Here is a 21,735-nt window from a genome sequence, read left to right on the forward strand (position 1 = left end):
GGTTGACGGTTGGACTCGATAATCTTAGAGGTCTTTTCCAACCTTAATGATTCTATGATTCTGTGATTTCAAACATAAACTTAAAATTTTTAAATTATCTATCAGATATGTATTTAGGTACTTTCATTGTATGATATGATGGGCATGATTTGGAAAACACTAGCATTTCCTTAGGTTGTTAAAATAAATGTCTGGAAGAGTTTTGGCAATATTTTCTGTGCAATGCAGGAAGAAAGATCTAAATATCCTATTGAAGTCATCTTTGTGGGACAGCAAAGCAAGTATTCTGGCAATATTTAAAGTAAAATCGAACTGTTCCATCACTAAGCATAATTACAGTAAAAATAATATGGAACAGGATGGGGGGAAGGTAGCGCATTTGAAGAATATTAGTATTTCACTAGTGGATGTAGGAAAAACTAGAATAATTCTGATATTTAGCAGAGAATAGCAGGTAAACAGTTTACTCCATGACTTCAACAGTCTTCAGTGAATAAGTTTAAATAGATCTAGTAAGCCAAGATCTCTGGCTTGTTCAACAAAAATAGTTGTTCTGTTTTTTATGCTTTAATAACTGTATTTCCCTAATAGTCTGTCTCCTTGGAAGAAGGTATTATGCTATTTTGTATAAATCTCTTTATTTATAGTCATATTCTTCATTTGATCACTTTTGCTCTTTTTGCCTTGTAAATATGCAGTTAACAGTTTCTCTTCAGACTGGATTAAAAAAATCCTAGTGCATCCAAGGATTTGTTGTAACAATGAAGAAAGACACCTATACTAAAGTACAGTGTTTAAAAGATATTTATGAATGTTTTGAAGTGTTAAAATGCAGAGATATCTTTTTTTTTTTTTTTTTAGCAGCTACTTCTTCTCTTTTTGCCTTGTAAATATGCAGTTAACAGTTTCTCTTCAGACTGGATTAAAAAAATCCTAGTGCATCCAAGGATTTGTTGTAACAATGAAGAAAGACACCTATACTAAAGTACAGTGTTTAAAAGATATTTATGAATGTTTTGAAGTGTTAAAATGCAGAGATATCTTTTTTTTTTTTTTTTTAGCAGCTTAATGGCAGTATGGTACACCGATTAAATTTCCCTAGTCTTTAGGCAGGCAAAAAAACAGTCTCAGCTGGAGTTTTGCCTATCCAAGGCTATGAGATGAAGCTCCAGATGGACCTATGCTAGTGCGTATCTCTTTAAGCACACCTTTTGCTGATTTTATAGGTTGAAGAGCACTGCACGGCTGTAAGGCTTCTATTATTTACCCAACATACACATTTAATTCTCACTACCAGTAATAAAATTCACAAAAAAAAAAAGACTGAGCTGTGTCTCTGGGAACCAAATCTAGATTTTCAGCCTCTTGGTGTTCAGCAGGGTTTAGAATGGTTATTTCATTTCAATTCGTAAGCAAACTATGGATTGCTTCCATATAAATATTTTATGGTCTTGAATTTCAGTTGCTCATGTAGCGTGCTGGTCAAAATTTGAAGTCTTTCAGATTAAAGTCTAGTGATTTTGGTGTGGTTTCCTTTTGTGGAAAATTAATGTCTCTTTCTCAGTCCCTTTGGCTTTTTTATCCTGTGAAAGAGGTTATTGTAAAAGGACTGGAAAATAAACCAGAATTTTTTTAACTTTAGAACCAAAGCAAAAGCTTTTTATATTTTTTTTTAAAAAACTGTCCAGAAATTTGTTCCCCAGTCTCATTTTCCTCGGACATTGTAGGCACCTGCTTGATTCACAAAACATCTTGGCATTTGAGACTAGCTATGATTTAGTCTTCATCAGGTAAAGCTCCTGTTTGGTTCTGGAGGTCGTTTGATGAAGGAGGGGCTCCATGCCCTGACCCAACATTTAATTACAAAGCTGATGTAGTATGGAGCTAATCCAGGACTCTTGTTTTTAAATCTCAAGAATTGAGTGGAAATACATGACTAGCAAATAAACACGGGTCATTCTATGACCAAATAATTGATACTGAAGGCAACTCTATGTCTAACTACATGTGTGTGTTTAATGCGTGGTCTTTCTTGCGCAGTCCACAGCTGCTCTTTGTGTTCTGAATAGCTGAGAGAGAGAGACACAGAGAGAGATTAGTTTACCTTTTTAAAACAAAACTATTTTCCCATTTTTGTGGGGGAAAAAAAAAATTAGCTGTTTTTGTACATTCTAGGGTGCACTGCTCCCTGGTGTTCTTAGTTTTATTATTTCCTTATATATGTTAAATTATAACATTTGTTGTATTTCTGTGGTGTGTGCCCTCAAATACTGTAATTTTGGGAACATACAGTCTGTTCATGGGTTTAGCTCTGTCATCAGCTTTAGTCCTCTGTTTAGGAAACTGCTGACCTTTAAGATATATATGTGTGCCTCTGTGTATATATTTGTCACGTATGTATGTGTGTGTGCGTGTCTGCATATATATATTTTTTCAGCTTTGCAGGTTTTGCTTGGTGTCAGAAATGGGATGGCACTATGGAGTCTGAAATCGGAGAAATCTGTAGGAAAAGAAATGCTGTGTTTCAAAGTCTCAGCACCAAAGATTATCCACAAGCAGAGGGAAATTTTATAGTTGAAACGTGTTTTAAAGTTCTTCGCAACTCAGGTGCCCTTTTTTCTGTAACAATCCTTTTGAAAAAAGGGAATTTCACCATGTGGTAGGCTTGTCTTCAAAACAGATACTGTAAAGATCCAAGTCCTATTTTATCTGCATCAAAAGAGCCAAGGAGATAAAGAAGTGGAAGGCAATAGTGAAAATGTGTGCTGGATAACTCGTTACAATGGGATGTACAAGTTAAAAGAGAAAGTTCCACTGAAAAACTTGGTATTCTTCTGGTTTTGTTCACCAGGTTACTTTTCAGTGAGGGCAGATGATCTAGTACATGTCTAGAAGCAAAGCGGTTCTGGAAGACCTGACAGTGGTACAGTTAACGCATTTCACAACTATTCATAACTTAAGTGCAGATGCAGAAGCAGGTGTGGCAGCAAGACGAATGTAAACCAAAAAGACAAGGAACTATTTTGTCATGAGATGACTGAAAAGTACTCATTGAACTATATAATTATAATTTGAAAATATTTTTATGAGTAAAAGTAATAACGTTTCTACTCCATTACTTGTAGAGACCTAACGTACAATGTTAGAGAACATTTAGGCAGTTACTAGATATGTAAGAAAACAGGTATAAATGTTCCACCAGCTTTATTATGTGCTTATTACATCTATAATTTTCTTTCGGAAGTTTTCATTATCACTATTAACTGTTTTTTTGGAAGACTTATCCAGTCAAAAGGCATAAAGATCACCGTATTATTGTGCAGAACTGCCACATCCTGTGGATGAAAAATAGAGAACAAGCAATAGATTATAGGATATTCTCATAAAATACAGAATGAATATATTAAATAAGTCTGACTCAGAAGTCAGAACTGGTTCATAAATGAATTTCAATAAAAATGTAGGGCTGAATCAGTGAATGTTGAAAATTTTTTAAGATCTTTTTAGAGAGGATGGGTGAAGAAGAGAAATGAATGTCAGGTAATAAGAGAGAAAAGCTGAGGAAATCTAGATAGGTCAACCCACTGCTTCTCCATGAAATTAAATTCCTAAATTGATTGCAAAATGGCTTTTGTTTAAATCATAAACATCTTTACTTCGAAATTTTGTGCAGGTTTTCTGACATGGTGAAGCTTATGAAAGCAGGGGTAAGGGCTTTGTAAAATGGTAACAAACTGAGGACTGCATGTTGCAACTCTTACCTCTTTGTACTCTTCAATGATATGCAGCACAGAACAGTTAAGACCTGCAGTTGTGACTCAGTGCTGAATATATAGACAACTCTGATTCAGCAGAGATTCATACCCTGACTATTTCAGCATTCTGGAAGTTTGTTCTAATTTTATTACATGGAAACCTGGATATGTTGGGCTGTTTTTCCTTCGAATTGATTGTTTTAGATATCTATGTGAACCACGGTCTCTGAAATGATTTAGTTAACCCTGTTTGGTAGGTCTTTAAATCCCTGACTGTGTCTTTGTCTATACCGGGCCTTTAAAGCTCTTTTGTTCTAGTAATGCTTGAGAGAGTTGTCACGTGACAACTTCTTTTGTCTTCTTTTATTGTTAATGGAAGTCCTGCACATGGATTTTTACCTCCACCCCCAAGTCAAGGGAAAGAATGGTTCCTTTGCTAAACAGAAAATACCAGACCTTGTTTGGAAGAGATCCTTAGGTGGATGGGTGGAGGCAGAAACATTTGGAAGTAAAATTATTTAAGTGACTATGACAGGATTTTTTGGGGTGATTTGGGCATTTCAGTGAGTCTAAGCACTACGCTGTGAATGTCATAGGCAAAACGTGGTAAATCATATAAACATTGAAAGATCCTTGAAGATGCTCAGCAGAGAAAACCAGAGACGAGGTCTGAAGAACATAGAAGAGAACTCTGGGTACATCAGTGAAACCTGGTATGGGTTTGTCAATTAAGAGTTTCGTAGATAGAAAGGATCGCATTTCCCTTGCGGTATGTGTTGGCATCTTTGGAATCATGAAAGCCGTCTTAACAGCCAAATATGTTTGCCACTAGACCAAAGAAGCACTTTATTTTGGAAAGCACCAAGAGCTGTATTCCTCAAAAAAGGCTTAAAAAATTGCATACTACGTTGAAGAAAAAACGCAAATATCTTCCATATGAACTTGGTGACTCCTGGATTATAAATCACCCTATTCCTGACACTTGCATATTACCTTCCTTTTTTTGTACATGGAATTTTCACACCCATCTACAGGCAATAAGATTATGATGTTCCTGTTACTATTTTGATAAAAATTTGGTGCTTTTTTCTTTAATTGGATGAAATGTTCAGCAGTATCAGTATGGTACAAATCTTTTGGTTAGGATGCCTTATACAATTGGGGGACTGAAGTTTTAGAAATTTCTGTTGAGAAATAAATTGCCAGAGGCCTTTAAGAACAGGCTGGAAAAGCAGGAATGGCTGCCTTGATTCTTGCTGGGGTGGGCAGATAGGCGAGGTTGGCCTGTCAGGGTGCTTTCTAGCCCTGCAATTCTCCTGAGAAATGAAAAATAATGCAAGTTCCTAACTTATTTAACTGAAATCAGCAGTAGTCAGCTCAACTGTGGATGTGGATCTGCATGTTGATCAATATGCAGATGAGTCAATAGCCAGAAAGCAAGTAGGACACTATTGGTCATGTTTAAAATCTGACTTGTTCTGAATGCAGCTAGAGAACTAATGCTATAAATACTTAATGTCTTAATTCAGCTTTGTTCGTTAGCAATCATCTCTCCTTCCTCTGAAATGCAGCAGCAGAAGTTAAGTTTAATAATTAAAATTTTAGAATTTATTGTAAGTTCTGCTTTTCATCTAAAATAATAGCTACAGCTTTGTCAGTGTAATCTTTCATTAAATTCTTTTCAAACAGTTTTTTTTTGGTAGCAAAAAATACTGTGGCAGTTAGAAAATTGAAGTCAGATTTAGATCTTGGTAAATTGCCCTTGATTTATACCATTGTAATGGACATTAGAAACCAGCTCCTATACAACAGAACAGTAATAGCCACTTTATCGATGTAACTGTTGTACAAGCAGAGGTAAGGCTCCAGTACACTGGAGAAATGCCAGTTTTCCAAAGGAAAAAATGTTTCTTTCAAAATAAAGTATGAAGTTTCATAGTAAACAAACAAACAAAACACCACCTTACTTCTCCATCTGAGAGTAATGGAGAGGGTGAGGAGATCATGAAAATACAGAGGTTTCATAGCAACCCAGTTAGGAATTTTATTTTCTTTCGTATGTTTTCACAGTTCTTCATTAGCTGCAAGTGCTGTCAACCTCCACAGAAATCTAATGGAAAAGGAGTAGAGGGTCAAAGTTTGCTTTCATTTGGAGTTTTGTATCCACCTGAAACTAAAAGGAGGTTGCATTGTTGCTATAGGTCACGCTTTGAGGAAGTTGTGCAGAACTTGCTAGCAAAACTGCTTTTGGATATGATAGGAAAAGTTATACCTGACTTACAAAACATGCATGCTTAGCAGGAAGCTGGCAATTCCAATTCTCCATTTTTATTTCATGTACTTCCAAGCAGAATTACACGGGAGTGAATGGCCGGACATTTGGACATCTCTCTGACTTTTTAGTAGAGTTTGATACTTTATTGTAGTTGATTTGTTTGCTGACAAGGAGCACTTGGGAGTGTCCGCTATGGGTCTGTCTTTCAACACAAGGCTTTAAATCCTAGGTTTGTGTACTCTGTGAGCCTGGTTTGAAAACTAGTGGAAGCCTTTCTATTAATTTGAGCAGACTTTAGCTTAGACCGCTGTGTAGCCATTAAAGATCCAGTTGTTTGATGCTTTATTGTAGTTGATTTGTTTGCTGACAAGGAGCACTTGGGAGTGTCCGCTATGGGTCTGTCTTTCAACACAAGGCTTTAAATCCTAGGTTTGTGTACTCTGTGAGCCTGGTTTGAAAACTAGTGGAAGCCTTTCTATTAATTTGAGCAGACTTTAGCTTAGACCGCTGTGTAGCCATTAAAGATCCAGTTAAGAGTGAGGGTTTGTCCCAGATGTTCCCTCCGTGTGCTGTTGCCAGCTCTTCTCAGCAATGCATGACAGCCACTTGCTATGCCAGATATGGCTGCATTTAGGTGTGCTGCATCTATGGCGTTTACAAATGTTCTTTGATGTCCACTTGCAGAAAGATGATGATCAGCATCTCTGTATCTATAGTCTCAGAGAAAGCAAACCTCCTAAATCTTAGAATTGCTCAGTTCCTCTTTAGGCAAATGGAGAGCATTGCTGCATTTGAGGTCCACATCAGCAGAGATATTTTCTAGGATTACAAAATCTTAAAGAAAAAAAAAAATCAGTAACACTTGGATTCACGGACAAAAATCTCAATATTTTGGGTTATTTTTGACAAAAGCATGAATCAGATACTTTTTTGGTTGTGCTAAATACCACAGGTATTACCCCTTGGAGTTTTCCTCCCAAGAGGAGTAATTACTCAAAACACTAGAAATTCATGTGTTCTGATCTCCTGGTCTGGTTGCCAGATACAATTCAAGTAGATGCAAGCGTCTGTGCCAACTCCGTGCATGAGCTCAATGCAATTGCATGCCTGCTTCAAAGAACAGCTTTTTGGCAAACAGATATGAACTAATTTTTATTCTAGGACCTTGAGCCTGAGAATTGCTCAGCAAGCCATTTATCTGTATGGTTTTCGAGGACTTGGCTAAAATAAAACTATTGTTCTAAGATGTCTTTCTCAAAGAATTTGTACACTGAAATGTTAAAAAGCTGTTGGAGTTTAAATATTTAAGCAATCCTAATCTATCAATATATTTTAGGGATTTTTTTCCTTCTCTTTCATACCATCCTTGAGTACCTTTTTTGCCACAAGTTCTGATTAAAAGCTGTAGAAGTTAATAGAAATTACACATTGCTCAGAAGTAGAGAAATGGGCCCTGCTGCCTGTGGCCTCTTTCCCATACGCTTGTGAGCTTTATCCCCAATTCCTTTGCTGCAGACCATCACCTCCCGAGCGGTTAAATGTCTGCAGTAAGCATCTTTAATGCAATGAACAGATGTGTGTAATAACCACCTAATGTTTTGCTAGGTTTTGCAATGGAACAGGTATGGTTACTGCTCCTGCTGACGATTAAAGTGCTTTCAGTGACTGCTCAGTTCAATGGATACAACTGTGATGCTAACCTCCATAGCAGGTTTCCTGGTAAGTGTTTAATAGACTTTTTTCTAATGGCTTCTTTATTGTCTTGGTTCAAAGCAGTGCTTATTTTTAAATACAGAGCTTTAAAGATGTCTGAAGCCTGGGGGTAGAACTCCACATTAAGTGAGTGTTAACTGTCTGGGTGACAATGAAACTCCTCTAATGTTGCACTTTACTTTCTTCTTAATTGCACAATGGGTCAAATTCAGCCTAGTAGTAATGAATACAACTCCCCTCGCATCAGTGGGGTTCGACCTGCTTTTGCCAGAGCTCTATCCTGTCCAAGAAATTCACCAGAGGTCACATGGTTGGAAATGTTCTCTATAGATTTAGGAGTCTGAAACTTCTAACTGGGTTTTCTTTCATGTTTTATCTGGATAAGAGAATATAATTATGTCCTTCTAATTAAATAAAGAAATATATATCTATTTTTGAGCAAAATGACATCGATGGCAAAATTCAGTGCCTCACTTCAACATTAAGTGCTTGGTTAGGGACGGGTGAAGCAAGGGGACGTATCTGTATGATGTACACTCATGCCGGTGAGAAAATGGGAATTAAGTTGTTTTGGAGACATCAGATGTCCAGAGCTGTTAATACAATGAGAAACAGACATGAAATTTCACTCTTAGTGGCATGTGTATCAGGGTTTACTCTGCTAAAGAATGTTTTTAGTCTCTGTTACATTGCTTATCCTTCCTGCCTCAGTTGTTTTCTGGAGAGAATAATAATAATAAAAAAGGTGGTGAATACTGGCTTGCTCACATCTTGTGTTTCTGAGGTAGCAACTGAATTGAACAGTATAGTGATGAACTCTCAGTATTGTATTATGCTGTAATACCTTTCAGTGTTGTTGCTTTCTGAATAATAATAGTTTTGATTTTTTTTCAGGAAGGATCAGCTCTTTTATTAAACTTAAGTCAGCAGAAAGCCTACAGTCTGTTTATTGTTTCCTGTGTTGCCATCGCATTGCTAGGTGCTTTGTTGACATAAAGACCAACAGTGGGTTTGATCCTTGTTCACTTAATTGATGTGAATATGAAGCGTAGAGAAATAAGATATGCAAAGAAGATCAAATATGTTGTTTCCATCCCTGACAAAAATCACTGTTTAATTGAGTATTTCACAAACTACTTCTATATTTCCCTTCTTAGGTCAAAGTTTTACAGGCTTGCCTCAAAAGTGTGGGTGAATTGTGCCCGCTTCCCTCAGATCTACCTTTTGTAGTTTTTCATGTAATTGTTTTTCTGTTTCAGGCTTCTTGAAAGGATTGTAACAGCTAGAGGGAAGTTTAGATTCCTCTTTCTGTGCTTTTTAAATATTTCTCTGGTTACTTTTTGCACCAACCCTGTGCCAAGGTTTTGTATTTGCAATGTGATAGCCGTGAATTGAATCCACCTCTTATTGTGGGTATTTAGGGGCCACTTGCAGTTCTGCCTCATAAAAAAGGCTCATATCGGATTCCATGTCTGCCAAATCTCAGGGACTTGGGAGAAAATCTGTTTAGGTTACAAGTAAACAGATTTTTTTTTTTAAATAAATGCTAATCACCCCGCACTGCCCATAGGAGCTGAGAGTCGGAGTCCTGCTCTTTCTTGTTTGTGATCTCAAGCAGTAAAGATTCAAAGGTTGGAATTTAATTAACTGTCTTAGTGCTGTTTTTGAGAGCAAGGAAAGAAAAATAATTCTGCTTGTTAGTTGTGTATTTGAGATAGAGGTAAAAAACAGAAACCCTTTTGTCCCAAAATTTGACGGGTATTATTTTCAGTATGCAGAAGGGACTTCTATGTGATGGGCTGGAGCTGGTGGAGCTGAGTGAGGCTGCTGGAGCTCTGTTTCTGGGTTCAAGAACCCCAGAAGATGGGTGAGAGAGCCTCTGTGGGGAGAAGGGGCTTGCCCTCGCTACGCTTGCTTCCCCAGCGCTAGCTCAGGCTGTGGCTTTGAGGGTGCTGGCCTGACTGCCTCCAGAATTCAAATGTAAGGGGAGTGGTGAGAGAGGTGTCAAAAGAGAGAACACTTCAAAACAAGCATCCTCCAGGCTGAGATACTGCTCACAGAGCCTGGTTATGGATAGGACTTTCTTCCTGTTCCTTGTTTGTTCCACACAAGAAGTCTTCATTGTTGTCAGCTGAAATTCCAAACATGGGTCGAGAATAGACTTTTTTGCTGAGGTCTGTGGTGTGCAGATACCAGAGAAGCCATTGGGTTTTGAAGTTGCCTGCTCTTTTTCTTTAAATGCTGTGAAGAATGGAAGTGATCTTCAGCAAGGATGAGAAATTAAGTCTTCCTAAAGGAACCTTGGAGCTCATCCATTTTTCATTTGTTTGTGCTTTTATCATTCATTGCTTGGGTGACTCTTGCATAGGGATGGTGCTGCGTAAATAGGATGATAAATAATCGGGCAGGACTTTTGTTTCTGCAGTTTGTGGGTTTATTTTAGAGTAGGTATGCAATAGTTAGCAGGGATGAAGAAAAAACACCCATATTTGGTAGATTGAAAATTCTGTGACATTTTATACCAAAAGCAAGATGTGTTCTAGAGAGTATGTAATAAGGTCAGATCCTGCCATCCTTCAGAGAGTTGCCTGGAGAAAAAAGCTTTAGTTCTGCATTGCAGTAAAGCATAGCTTTTAGAAGGCTTTGGGGGGATGGAGCCATAGCAGTCTGGCTGTCTTCAGATGGGAAACACACAGTTTTGATTCAGGGGGCTCTTGCTGTAAGTACATACTGAGAACTTAGTAGAAGCTAAGAAAATATTGCAGCTTTTTCACATACACTATGCATTTTAATTCACTACCAAAGCAGTGATTTGATCAAAGAGGAGGCTCATGCAGAGAAGCTGGTTTTGAACTTTAAAAGTCTTTGCATGCCTCTTCTGGTAGAATGACTTTTGTCAATGGTGTTCTGTGGCAAACTCTAGACCTCTACAGGTTTTTTGCTGTCTGCTCTGGGCAAGTCTTGGCAGTGTGTGGAAGGGTACCAGAGCAGAAGGGGGCAGTGGAGCTGTCAGCATTTGGCTCATGTTGCCATGGGTCCGTCCTTGATTTAAGATGGTCTCTGTTACTGTAGTATCTATGTACCTCTTGAGCTTTACTCTGTTTTGCATGCGACACCCCTGTGAGTACTGTTGACTCAGTACTACCTATAGGTAGTTTGTATGATTTGAGTCAGAAAGAAGCCAAGTGCTTTGCCTGTATGGAAACTTTATGACAAAGAGGTCATTGCATTTAAGGCCCCATCAGCTGGGTGAGCTAACCTTCAAACCTTTGCTCCTCTCTTACTCAGAAAACCGGAAGCTTTTACTGCAGGAATGCGAATACTTTTTGTTTAAACTTGTATGTATATAGGAATAATATTTACCTTTCTAAATTCACAAGAAATGAGCTAGATGTTTAGCATCTAAAGGAGTATTAGAGCTGTTTGAACCTGGTTTCAGATTAATTTCTGAATAAATAATGTTGTTTTAATTCCAGAGTGGACTAATTTGGCAACAATACTTCCTTGTAAAGTAGTGGGCAGAAAAGGTTCAGTCTGGAAAGGTCATTTATCCTCCTGTATAGCACAAAGGTGGTTTTTGTACTGTATGGTCTCATTTCCCTTAGTGTCAAATGAGAATTTTGCAAGTGGTAATGGTACCTTAACAGGTAAAGTAACATCCTGCTTTTTAAAAGGCTTGAAGAGAGTTATAAAATTAACTGAGCTACTTTATAGTACATGCTGCAATTTGTTACAATCTGACTGTTTGTGCATTTGTCCAAATAAGTGTAAAGGCGCACTTTGCCATTTGCCTTTTTGTACTGTTCCCTCTACCTTAGTATACCCATTAAATGGATCATAACAGTTCTCATGTAGTGAATACCAAGGCATGTTTCTTCTTGATCTTTGTATGTTATGTTAGTGGAATTATGTATGTGTACAAACCAGGAGAATCATGCCAAATCACTTCAACTCCTGTCTTGCCTCCAATACTTTTCTGCCCAAATTTACACCCAGTGAGTAACATTTATCGCCACATTAACTCAGGACTGAGTTTAGCCTGCACTTGATTGTTTTGACTTTAAAGCCACCATTAAAGCTGTCTAAATTAAACTGCTTGTGCTCCTGTACCACGGTTTCATTTCCTCTCTGTTGTGACAATGCAGTGAAACAATTCATTTCAGCAGGCTTAATGGTATAGTATTGACTGAAGTAGTTCTGCAGTTCTTAATAGCACTTAATCTTTGAGCAGATGTAATAAATGAGTTGTTATATAAAGGAGTAATGCCTGTGTTTAACACGGTGCAGTATGTCTTTTTGTAAAGCACTAGGGGACCAAAATAGCCCCTCCAAACATCTACAGACAGAGAAGAGCTTATAGAAAAGCTACGTTATAGCTCTAAAGCAAAACAAACTGTTGCTTGGCCTATATCCTAACCTGATGCTTTTCCATTCAAGTACATAAAAATCTTCAGAACTTTTGAATAAAAGGTCAAATTCATCCAAGAAGATTTTTTTGCTGTTGTTCAAAAATTGATCAGTTGTAACAATTGCTGTTTTCTAGGTCTTTTGTATTGTCATAATGTACAGAATGAAAGATTGCAAGACGCTTTGTAGTATCGATCATTGTCTTTCAAGAGCCAACTGATTTTTCATTAAAGCTAAAGTTGATGGTTCTTAAAAAAACAAAACAAACCAGCTTTAAAGATATGATAATAAATTGCTCTGATATGCTGTTGATTGTACTTCAAAGTCTGCACAGCCTGAGACTGTGGTCTCATACAAAGTAGAGTCCAGGCAACCTCAGACAAACACACCCGACTTCCATGCCAGAGTGGGCTGGAAGGCAGAGCTCGGCCTCCTGAGTTTCTCAAAATTGCTGGAAATTTCTGTTCCAGAAGCAGGCTGTTTAATCGGACTCCAAATACTTAACCACTTGCTGTTTTCTACTCTGTCGCACTGCTTCAGTTTATGAATGTGCTACTGAATTATTTGCTGGGGAATTTTGGAATAATGGTTTTGTTGCATGGTGTACTACGTTACCATATTAATTATTGTTTTCTCTTTAATGAAATTGTAGAGTCAAATCTGTTCTTCAGAATAATGCAATTCTGACCTTTATATTCCAATGTTTTGCTGTGACTGGGGTCTAAAAATTGATTTGATCAGGAGTTACAACACTAGACTAACTTCTACAATAATTACGTGGAGGTTAGCTGAAATACATCTTCTTACAATGTCTTTCCCTGTATTTTTCTTGCAGCTGAACGAGATATCAATGTTTTCTGTGGAGTGCAGACAATTACTATGAAGATAAATTTTTGCACAGTTCTTTTCTCTGGTTATTCTGAGACAGATCTGGCACTGAATGGGAAACATGGGGATGCCCACTGCAGGGGTTTCATCAATAACAACACCTTTCCAGCAGTGGTCATTTTCATCATCAATCTGAGTACTTTGGAATCCTGTGGAAACACTTTAGTGGTAAGACAAGGTCAAAGTGAAATTGTAGCATGGCTGTTTATACATAGGAATATACAAGTGAATGGCCTTGACAGCACTGTATCTTTTACAAATAATGTTTACATTGTCTTGCCCAGCTAGCAATATGTTGCATACATCAAAGAAAACCAGAGAAAGTCGGTAATTTATAATCTTGATTACTAATGAGAAAATGTGGTGGGACACACATTTATCCTCTGATTGGAAAGTATATTTTTCATTTTAATATTTTTTTCAGTGGAAAAATGAGATTTTTCCAAGCCATTTTTAAAACTTTTGCTGAACATGCCTTAAATTTTGCTGAAACTTTTCAAACACCCACTTGGAAAATGAAAGTAAAATATTTTTAAGAGTGGGTTAGGTAGATGAGAGTTATAGTCTGGGCACCTACTTCTGTGCTCTCATATGAGAGGGGCTTGCTGACTGATTGACTGATCTTATATGTTCTGTGATAAGGCAGTGACTGAATGTCTCAGGGGAGATAGTCTGGTCAGAGGGCCCAACCCACAGTAAACACCTCTGCTAGCAGTGCCTTGAGGTCTTGCACCTCCTTGGAAGATCTCAGCACAATATGGAACTGCCTGGCAACAAACTGAAGTTTTCAAGCAAATTTTGAATGTTTCACACACACACAAAAAAGGCTATCTAAGCTATGCACTCAATTCATGACAAAAAAGTCAAGATGTGGGACTGAAGTTCAGATTTGTATGTTCAGCTCTGATCTCTTAGTGCACAGCCACTCTGTGCTACGGTGTTTTGCCTGGGGGTGTGACTTCAGTGTCTACATTTTATGTTGCTGTTTCAGGCATGGATAATGCACATCTTTGTACAGCTAATGACTAAATCTAATCCCTAGCTGTGGGTGAGATTTTGGAACCAGAATCTGATCCAGGAGCTGACTTTGAAGTCTGTTTCGTACCAGTATAATTTCATTTTCTTCAATGAAACTATCTCGCTTTGAATGGGGGGAGGGGAGAAGTCAGGTCTCAAATCTTCTGAATCAAGGGAGAAGAGAGGTGTACAGTTTGTGTGTATATCACACTGTACAAGCAGTGATGACTTGTATCAAAGTATCTGTGAATAACTTACGAAAACAAGTATAAAAATGTATCATTTTTAAGGCTTATATTCTGTCTGGAATTCATACTTGCACTTGATGATACCTGCCAGTTTTTGTAACAATCCCCTGTTTTCTGTTGCTAATAATTTTCTGAAACTGGGCTGAAATATTCGATGTGCTCTGTGACCTATTTGCCTCAGGCTGAGTTTTCTTTTAAAATTTCAACAAAAAACAGTTCAGCAAGTTCAAGATTCTCTTTTCCCGTTTCCCCTGAAAAGCTGTAGCACCTCCATGACTTGCATTAGAAGAATTTGCCAGGAAGCAACTTTTTCCTGTTCCTGTGGAGTCGGTCACGTTGTAAACTCCCTGAACTTACTATTTGATTATAATTGTAAGAGCTTGATGGTTTTTACAAAAAAAAAAAAAACAACCAAACCAACAGTCTGGTAAGTCCAAATAATTGCAGCTCCCCATGAAGCCCCCCACAAGGCTGTACAGGATACACAGTAGCAGCTGCTAAAAATATAACCAGAAATTCCCCTCATCCTCTCTGTTTATGCATGCTGTGCCACAAAGAGCATAGAGGAGCAGGGAGCATTTCTTACCATGTTCCCCACGCTGGGGTAGTACAATCCCATGCATTTCTTGGCTGTGTTTCGCAGCAAAGACCTTCAAACTAATTTTCAATGAGTAAAGGAAAGACAACAGTTCAGGCAGAAGTCAGGTAAAACCCAGGTCTGTCTGTAATAACGGCAGACAACTTTTTATTTTTTGGGGGGTGGGGTGGTGAGGAAGCTAAACAGAGCTGTAGTTGGCTATACTACCTTAGTGCTCTAGCCTGTGTTTTTTAGGCAAGGAATAGATCCTAGGAAATTGGATTTTCATAATTTTCCTGCCATTTAGCAAATGTTTAGGTACACTGTTGGCAAAGTGTATGGCTGCATCTGTCTTCTAGCCTTTTTTTCTGTAGCCAAAGAAATCAAAATACCTGCTGTGTATCCTGTGCTACTTAGTGCAAAATGTTACAACTCATGCGCACCTCAGCATGATTCTTCCATAACGAAATGGCTTTTTAAGAAACTGTGTGTTCTAAAGCTATTGAAAACACATGTTTTGCTCATAGTTATACAAAGGAAATGCTACTGTGGAAGTCTAGTGCCATGTTAATTGGCCTTATTGTGTATGTGCCTACTGAGAAAGTAATTTGTGACACTTATCTGCTGTTTTCAAACCACCCCCTTATTCAGATCAGTAGCTACAGATGGAGTGGGGCTGGGCTGCTACCAGGAGGAAAAGGTATCCTTCAGTTTTCTGGAGAGCTGCATGTTATTGCTGGCTCTGCACACTCTCTGAGCCTGAGCAACACAGGATAGTGCGAGTCCAGGGACTGAATTAAGGTTGCATTGGCATTAAGGTTGTATTACTTTTCACCTCTTGCATTTCTGACAGTGTTTCTTTGCATATAGTTTATAATTTAGATTTAGAGATGTATAATGCAGACAAAAACACAGACTCAAAGTTCAGCTATTTGGCTTGTATCTGCTTATAAAGTACATTGGTTTTGATGTGTCAAAAACAAAGCTCAAGAGTGACAGAGTATTGTTTCTGTGAATGAAATTGTTTGTGTATTGACTTTATTATTGCATATAGAAGCTCATTTTAAGCTAATATTTTTTAACTAATAGAAAAGTTCCTTCAGCTTTTCCCAGTAATCATGTGAATTCACTGGGAATACTCAGAAAAAAAGTATTCATCAGGTTTTTTTCAAACGTTGCTCAAGTCTGTTTTAAGAACAGGGATATCAATTGTGAACTGTACGTGCATGATTTTGGGGAGGTGAAAAACAGAACACAGGGAACGTGTTATTGAACTAAATTAATTTTTGAAGATCTCTCTGGGTAAATTATGGGCTAAAGCATCAGTGTCCTTAGGTATCTTTTGTTCCACAGTTAACTTTCTGATAATAGTTGTTTTGTGTCTCCCTCAATAGGTATCCTCAGCTCGAGGTATCAATGCTTATGGAAATACCTCAGTGGTACAGATAGGTAATGTTTCAGGCTATATTGATACGCCAGACCCACCAACGATTATCAGCTATTTGCCTGGGCTTCTGTACAAATTTAGCTGTAGCTATCCACTGGAGTACTTGGTTAACAATACCCAGCTTGCTTCGTAAGTGTGCTTTTCATTTCTATGTGTTTCATTCAAATGTTTATGTAAGCCCATATGTATGTGTATGTATGCACACACCCCTAAATTTATGCATGCCATAGCAGTATTGTCAACAGCGATTTTTAGCTGTGCAGGAGTAAAGGGAAATGAAGAAGCACTGAAAGAAGAGGTGATGCAAAGGAAAATGTAGCATCATTGTATGAGATAACATAGTTTATAAAGAGCTGCCTTTATGAAGAGAGCCTTAGATAATGTAAAACTTCCCTTAAAATTCAGATGTTCTGATGACAAGATGGTAGCAGCAAAAAAATGGAAATTCTTCATGAAATAGTTTGTGAGCATGTGAATATAGAATGCAAGAGAAAATATTTCAATGAGTAAACCTTGTACATCATGAAAAGTGGGTTCCTTTTTGTCACTTTGCCTCTCTGCTAATTATTTTTCTGATTCATGTTTTCAACAGTATCCGTTACTTCCTGCATAGTTAAGGTTCTGTCAGTGTTTCCACTATACATTCCTATTTCTGAAGTTTATAACCCAAATGCATAAATTTAACTCCTTGTGACATGACTCGTTGAGTTTTTTTAACAATAAAAAACACTGAAGTACGTAAACACAAAAAAAAGGTATCTTTCTTCATGATAGTTTTTGGTTTCTGGTTCTGTTGTAGGTCATCAGCTGCTATTTCTGTAAGAGAGAACAATGGTACATTTATCAGCACTTTGAATTTGTTGCTTTACAACGTGAGTATAAAATACAGTAGTGTGACCTGGACTAAATCCATCTCTGCACTATGTGGGTGCAAACTGGATTAGCAGAGCGAAGTATTGACTCGTCTTCATTATTTGCTATTCCCTTCCCACTCCTCCCATGAAGAACCAGGCCTTTCATCTGGGCATCTTTCATAGAATCATAGAATCATTAAGGTTGGAAAAGACCTCTAAGATCATCAAGTCCAGCCATCAACCCAACACCACCATGCCCACTAAACCATGTCCCTAAGTGTCACATCTACACGTCTTTTAAATACTTTCAGGGATGGGGACTCAACCACTTCCCTGGGCAGCCTGTTCCAATGTTTAACCACTCTTTCAGTAAAGAAATTTTTCCTCACGTCCAATCTAAACCTCCCCTGGCGCAACTTGAGGCCATTTCCTCTCGTCCTATTGCTTGTTACTTGGGAGAAGAGACCAGCACCCACCTCGCTACAACCTCCTTTCAGGGAGTTGTAGAGAGTGATGAGGTCTCCCCTCAGCCTTAACTTTCATCTCTGAGTTCCCTTGTCCTTTTCATTTGCATGTGTACCTGTTGTCTGTATTGATATGGCTGGTCTTTGAGGACACACACAGTCTTTTTGTCCTGTATTTATACAGTTCCTCAATTTACAGCTCTGGCTTTCAGGTTGTAGTGCCATGTGAATAATCGGTTGTAGTAATAATAATAATAATACTCCAGAGTGCATACTTGTGTTTGCATTTATTGTGTATATGTGCATGTGTGTGTGCATATTTATATATGTGTGTGCACGTGCATATTTATATATATGTGTGTGTGTGTATGTGTATAGGTACATTGTACTGATACAGAGAGTACTCTGTAGAATTCTGTGAAAATATTCTAGACCAGTTCCCTTAGCAATAAACTGTAGCACTTTTGCTGGGGTTTTTTTATGTTCAAGCCTCATCAGAGTGTTTTGATCATCTGTAACTGTAATGAGGGGTGTGGGATTTGTTCCAAACCTATAGCCCACTGTACTTGTTGCCTCATTGTGTGGACATTCAAGATTTTAAGGATTAATTTTAACAGCTTTCAACTCTCACTTCTTCCATATGTTTTAGATAATTTAACTTGAATATGCATTATTGTATAAGCTTTTACTATGTAAATACAGATGGTGACAGTAAAACGTGAAAAATGCACGGACCTCTACTTAACAACATTAATCCCTGAAATGATATTTTCATGTTGATTAAAATTTTTATTCATACATTTTAAATACCTGATTTAAATACCAATTTTTCAATCTATCAAGCAACATTTTTGTAAATTATGAATCCGATTTTTTTGCATTATTATTCATGCCATCATGATGCTGAGTTATAATTCATGCAACTGATTTAAAAGTCAATGCTTTATGCTTTGAACATAATGAGCTATAAATATTGTAACAGGACATTTTTCCAAAGGCATGCTTAAAAAAAAAACATGTTTGATGGAGCAGAACGCCAAATAACAACCTATAATCTGTTAAAATGAAGATTATACTTCTCTCATTTTTAAATAAACCTGTGACCAAAAAGATGGGGCAGGGTGAGGGTAGCCAAAGTTCTCAGTCAGGCCAAGCATCGACCACCACGTTTGCTGCCTTTCAGGGCCCAGTTCTGCACACAATCAGGTATAAATGCTATTGATGCTTGTACTGAGCACATTTTTTCCTCAAATACCACATGCCAAGATGGGCTTTCATCCTCCCTACCCCAGTGAGTTTACAAGTCGACCGTGAACAGTGGTGTCTTATCCTTCTGATTTCAGTTGTATTACTCTAGTGAGTAGCACTAGCATGAATAATACTGCTAAGGCTCGCAGATTCAAGTGATGGATATGCCCTTCTGGTTCACATCCTAAGGGCTGGGTGTGTACGCAGACAGCTTGTGCATTGCCTGCAGTATGCCTGGTTGGGCGTGCCTGTTGGGACACCCATGGTCTTGTGAGCTCTGATCCTGTGGGCTCACTTGGTCCCTGTTAGAGAGTCCTGGTTTTAGGGGGGACCTCGAGGCTCCTGTCCACCCTTGGTATTGGTGAGGGGTTGTGTACAGATGTGGCTCTTCGCTGCAAGCAGCCATACTTTCAAACTTTAGCTATAGTGTTGTTTCCTAACATTGACTCTTCATCTCCCAGACTACAGCTTAAGATAATATAAAACCTGGTGGCATTGCTATCTCCACTAAATCAAATAACCTTAACAGCCTTTCCTGGGAAAGGGTACACTGTGACAACCCAGTTAAGCTCCTCCTTTAGAAAACCACAGTAGCTGCTGTTTGCCTGTAGGTGCTGGGAGACACTGAGGTGTCAATGAATGATACCTTTTCTTTAATCACTGATACAACCACTTCATAAAATAATAAACAGATTTCCCAAAATAATTGCATAGGATAAGGCCAGTCAAGTGTTGTTGATCTTTACAGACGAACTTGTAGGCAAATGCTCTGGCACTGCTTTTTGCTTCTTCGCTTATGGAGGACAAAGTAAATGACTGTCCTACGTAGAAAGGTCAGAAAAATTAGACGGGGGTTCAGTCTGTGGATGCAGATGGGTTGTTACAGGGGGATTTCTGGTACACTGAGGCAATGTTTGTTTTTCAGGATTCAACCTACAGCCAGCAGCTCCTTATTCCAAGTACAGGTTTACCTTTGAAAACCAAAATATATGCAGCTGTAAAAGCAACCAACCTTGATGGCAGGTACCATAAAGGATGTTATTTCTTGTCTTGCTTGCTATTTAGCTCTTGGTGTTGCAAATTTTTCTGATTTAGAAGCAACTGTCTTTCCTCATAGCCTTTTGTATGTTAAAATAATGGTTGGTGTTTGATAATCACTGCCATCAGCTGGAGGGTATCAGGTCCTTGATGGTGAATGCATATCTTGCTGCTGTCTTCATTATGAACGTTTTCCTGAATTATACTTTAAATCCTATATTGCTGTTATTTAAGAAGGGGCCTCTGTAAGATCAAGTGAGAAACTCCAGGGCTTTTGTTGTGGTTTAACCCCAGCTGGCAACTAAGCACCACACAGCTGCTTGTTCACTCTCCCTCCCCTTGTAGTAGGATGGGGGGGAAGAGAATTGCAAGGCTAAAAGTGAGAAAAATCATGGGTTGAGATAAGAACAGTTTAATAATTGAAATATTATAACAACAATAATAATAAATTGTAATGAAAAGGAAAATAACAAAGAGAGAAATAAAACCTAAGAAAGACAAGTAATGCAAATGAAAAGAGTTGCTCACCACCAACCGACCGATGCCCAGTCAGTACCCGAGCAGCAGCCCCCCTGCCAACCTTCCACCTAGTTTTATTGCTGAGCATGATGTCATATGGTATGGAATATCCCTTTGGTCAGTTGGGGTCAGCTGTCCCAGCTGTGTCCCCTCCCAACTTCTCGTGCACCCCCAGCCTCCTCACTGGAGGGGTGGGGTGAGAAGCAGAAAAGGCCTTGACTCTGTGTAAGCACCGCTCAGTGGTAACGAAAACATCCCTGTGTTATCAACACTGTTTCCAGCACAAATCCAAAACACAGCCCCATACCAGCTACTATGAAGAAAATTGACTCCATCCCAGCCAAAACCAGCACATTCTCTACCGTTTATTTCATACCATTTATGTCATACTCAGGCCTCACGCTATCCAGTGCATCCTCATTAACCACCACCACCCTTCCCATCCTTTGATATAATACACAGATATCATTCCCTTAGTTTATGGACCACCCCTGTGAAATGTCTGTAAAATGTCCATAAATGTCCACAAAATGTCTATTGAGTTCATTTAGTCCATGACTTTGGGCTCCATCTGTTATGGTGGTCACTCAGGACAGGAGAGGTGGTGTGTTGCATGGAGTTACTGGGCACCGAAGACAGCTCAGGTTGGGTCACTGCTGCACTTGCACTGCTTCTTGTAAGGCTTCTCCTCCATTGGTTCAGGTGGTTCTTGCTATAGTAATTCCTATAACATGCAACTCAAATCATGGGCTACAACAATTTAAAGGGATTTCCATAACAGTCTCCACCCCTGGTTCCTTTGGGCCAGGTTATAGGGTTTAACGTTGCAATGAACTCCTCCCCTTGCTCCTAGCCTGGCCAGCAACAAGGGGTTCCTGCTATAGTAATTCCCATAACATGCAACTAAAATCACCCAGGATTAAATCACCTTGAGATACACATTGGACTCCCCCATCCTTCTGCATTACCCACTAAGTTTTTCCCAACAAGTTCCTTATATGTACCATGGGAATCTTATCTCCTTTCACAGCGTGCAGGGGTTTTGATTGGGCAGGGCCAGGTCAACTGGCAGATCCTCTAGAGTTCACTAGCCAAGTGGCTTCTGCTAAATGTGTATCCCAATGTTTGAATGTCCTGCCACCCATTGCTCTCAGTGGAGTCTTTAACAGTCCATTGTATCGTTCGATTTTCCTGGAGGCTGGTGCATGATATAGTACGTATATATAGAATATATATATATATATATAACTGTGTTATATACACACACTGTGCCGCGCTCTTTGCC

At 38.6% G+C, this 21,735-nt stretch overlaps 1 protein-coding gene across 1 annotated transcript in view; it reads left to right on the plus strand.

Moving 5' to 3' along the window:
- Positions 1 to 7,631: 7,631 nt before the first annotated feature.
- ZPLD1 (zona pellucida like domain containing 1) overlaps positions 7,632 to 21,735 on the plus strand; it is a 25,029-nt gene continuing 10,925 nt past the window's right edge. The window contains exons 1-5 of the mRNA XM_009289726.2: positions 7,632 to 7,749; positions 12,986 to 13,206; positions 16,275 to 16,456; positions 17,127 to 17,199; positions 19,819 to 19,916. Of these exons, the coding sequence (XP_009288001.1) occupies positions 7,644 to 7,749; positions 12,986 to 13,206; positions 16,275 to 16,456; positions 17,127 to 17,199; positions 19,819 to 19,916 (680 nt within the window). The 5' untranslated portion in view covers positions 7,632 to 7,643. The remainder of the gene's footprint in view (positions 7,750 to 12,985; positions 13,207 to 16,274; positions 16,457 to 17,126; positions 17,200 to 19,818; positions 19,917 to 21,735) is intronic.

This window comes from Aptenodytes forsteri, unplaced genomic scaffold (genome assembly GCF_000699145.1).
Source record: "Aptenodytes forsteri isolate BGI_AS27 unplaced genomic scaffold, ASM69914v1 Scaffold61, whole genome shotgun sequence".
In the NCBI taxonomy this organism is placed as follows: domain Eukaryota; kingdom Metazoa; phylum Chordata; class Aves; order Sphenisciformes; family Spheniscidae; genus Aptenodytes; species Aptenodytes forsteri.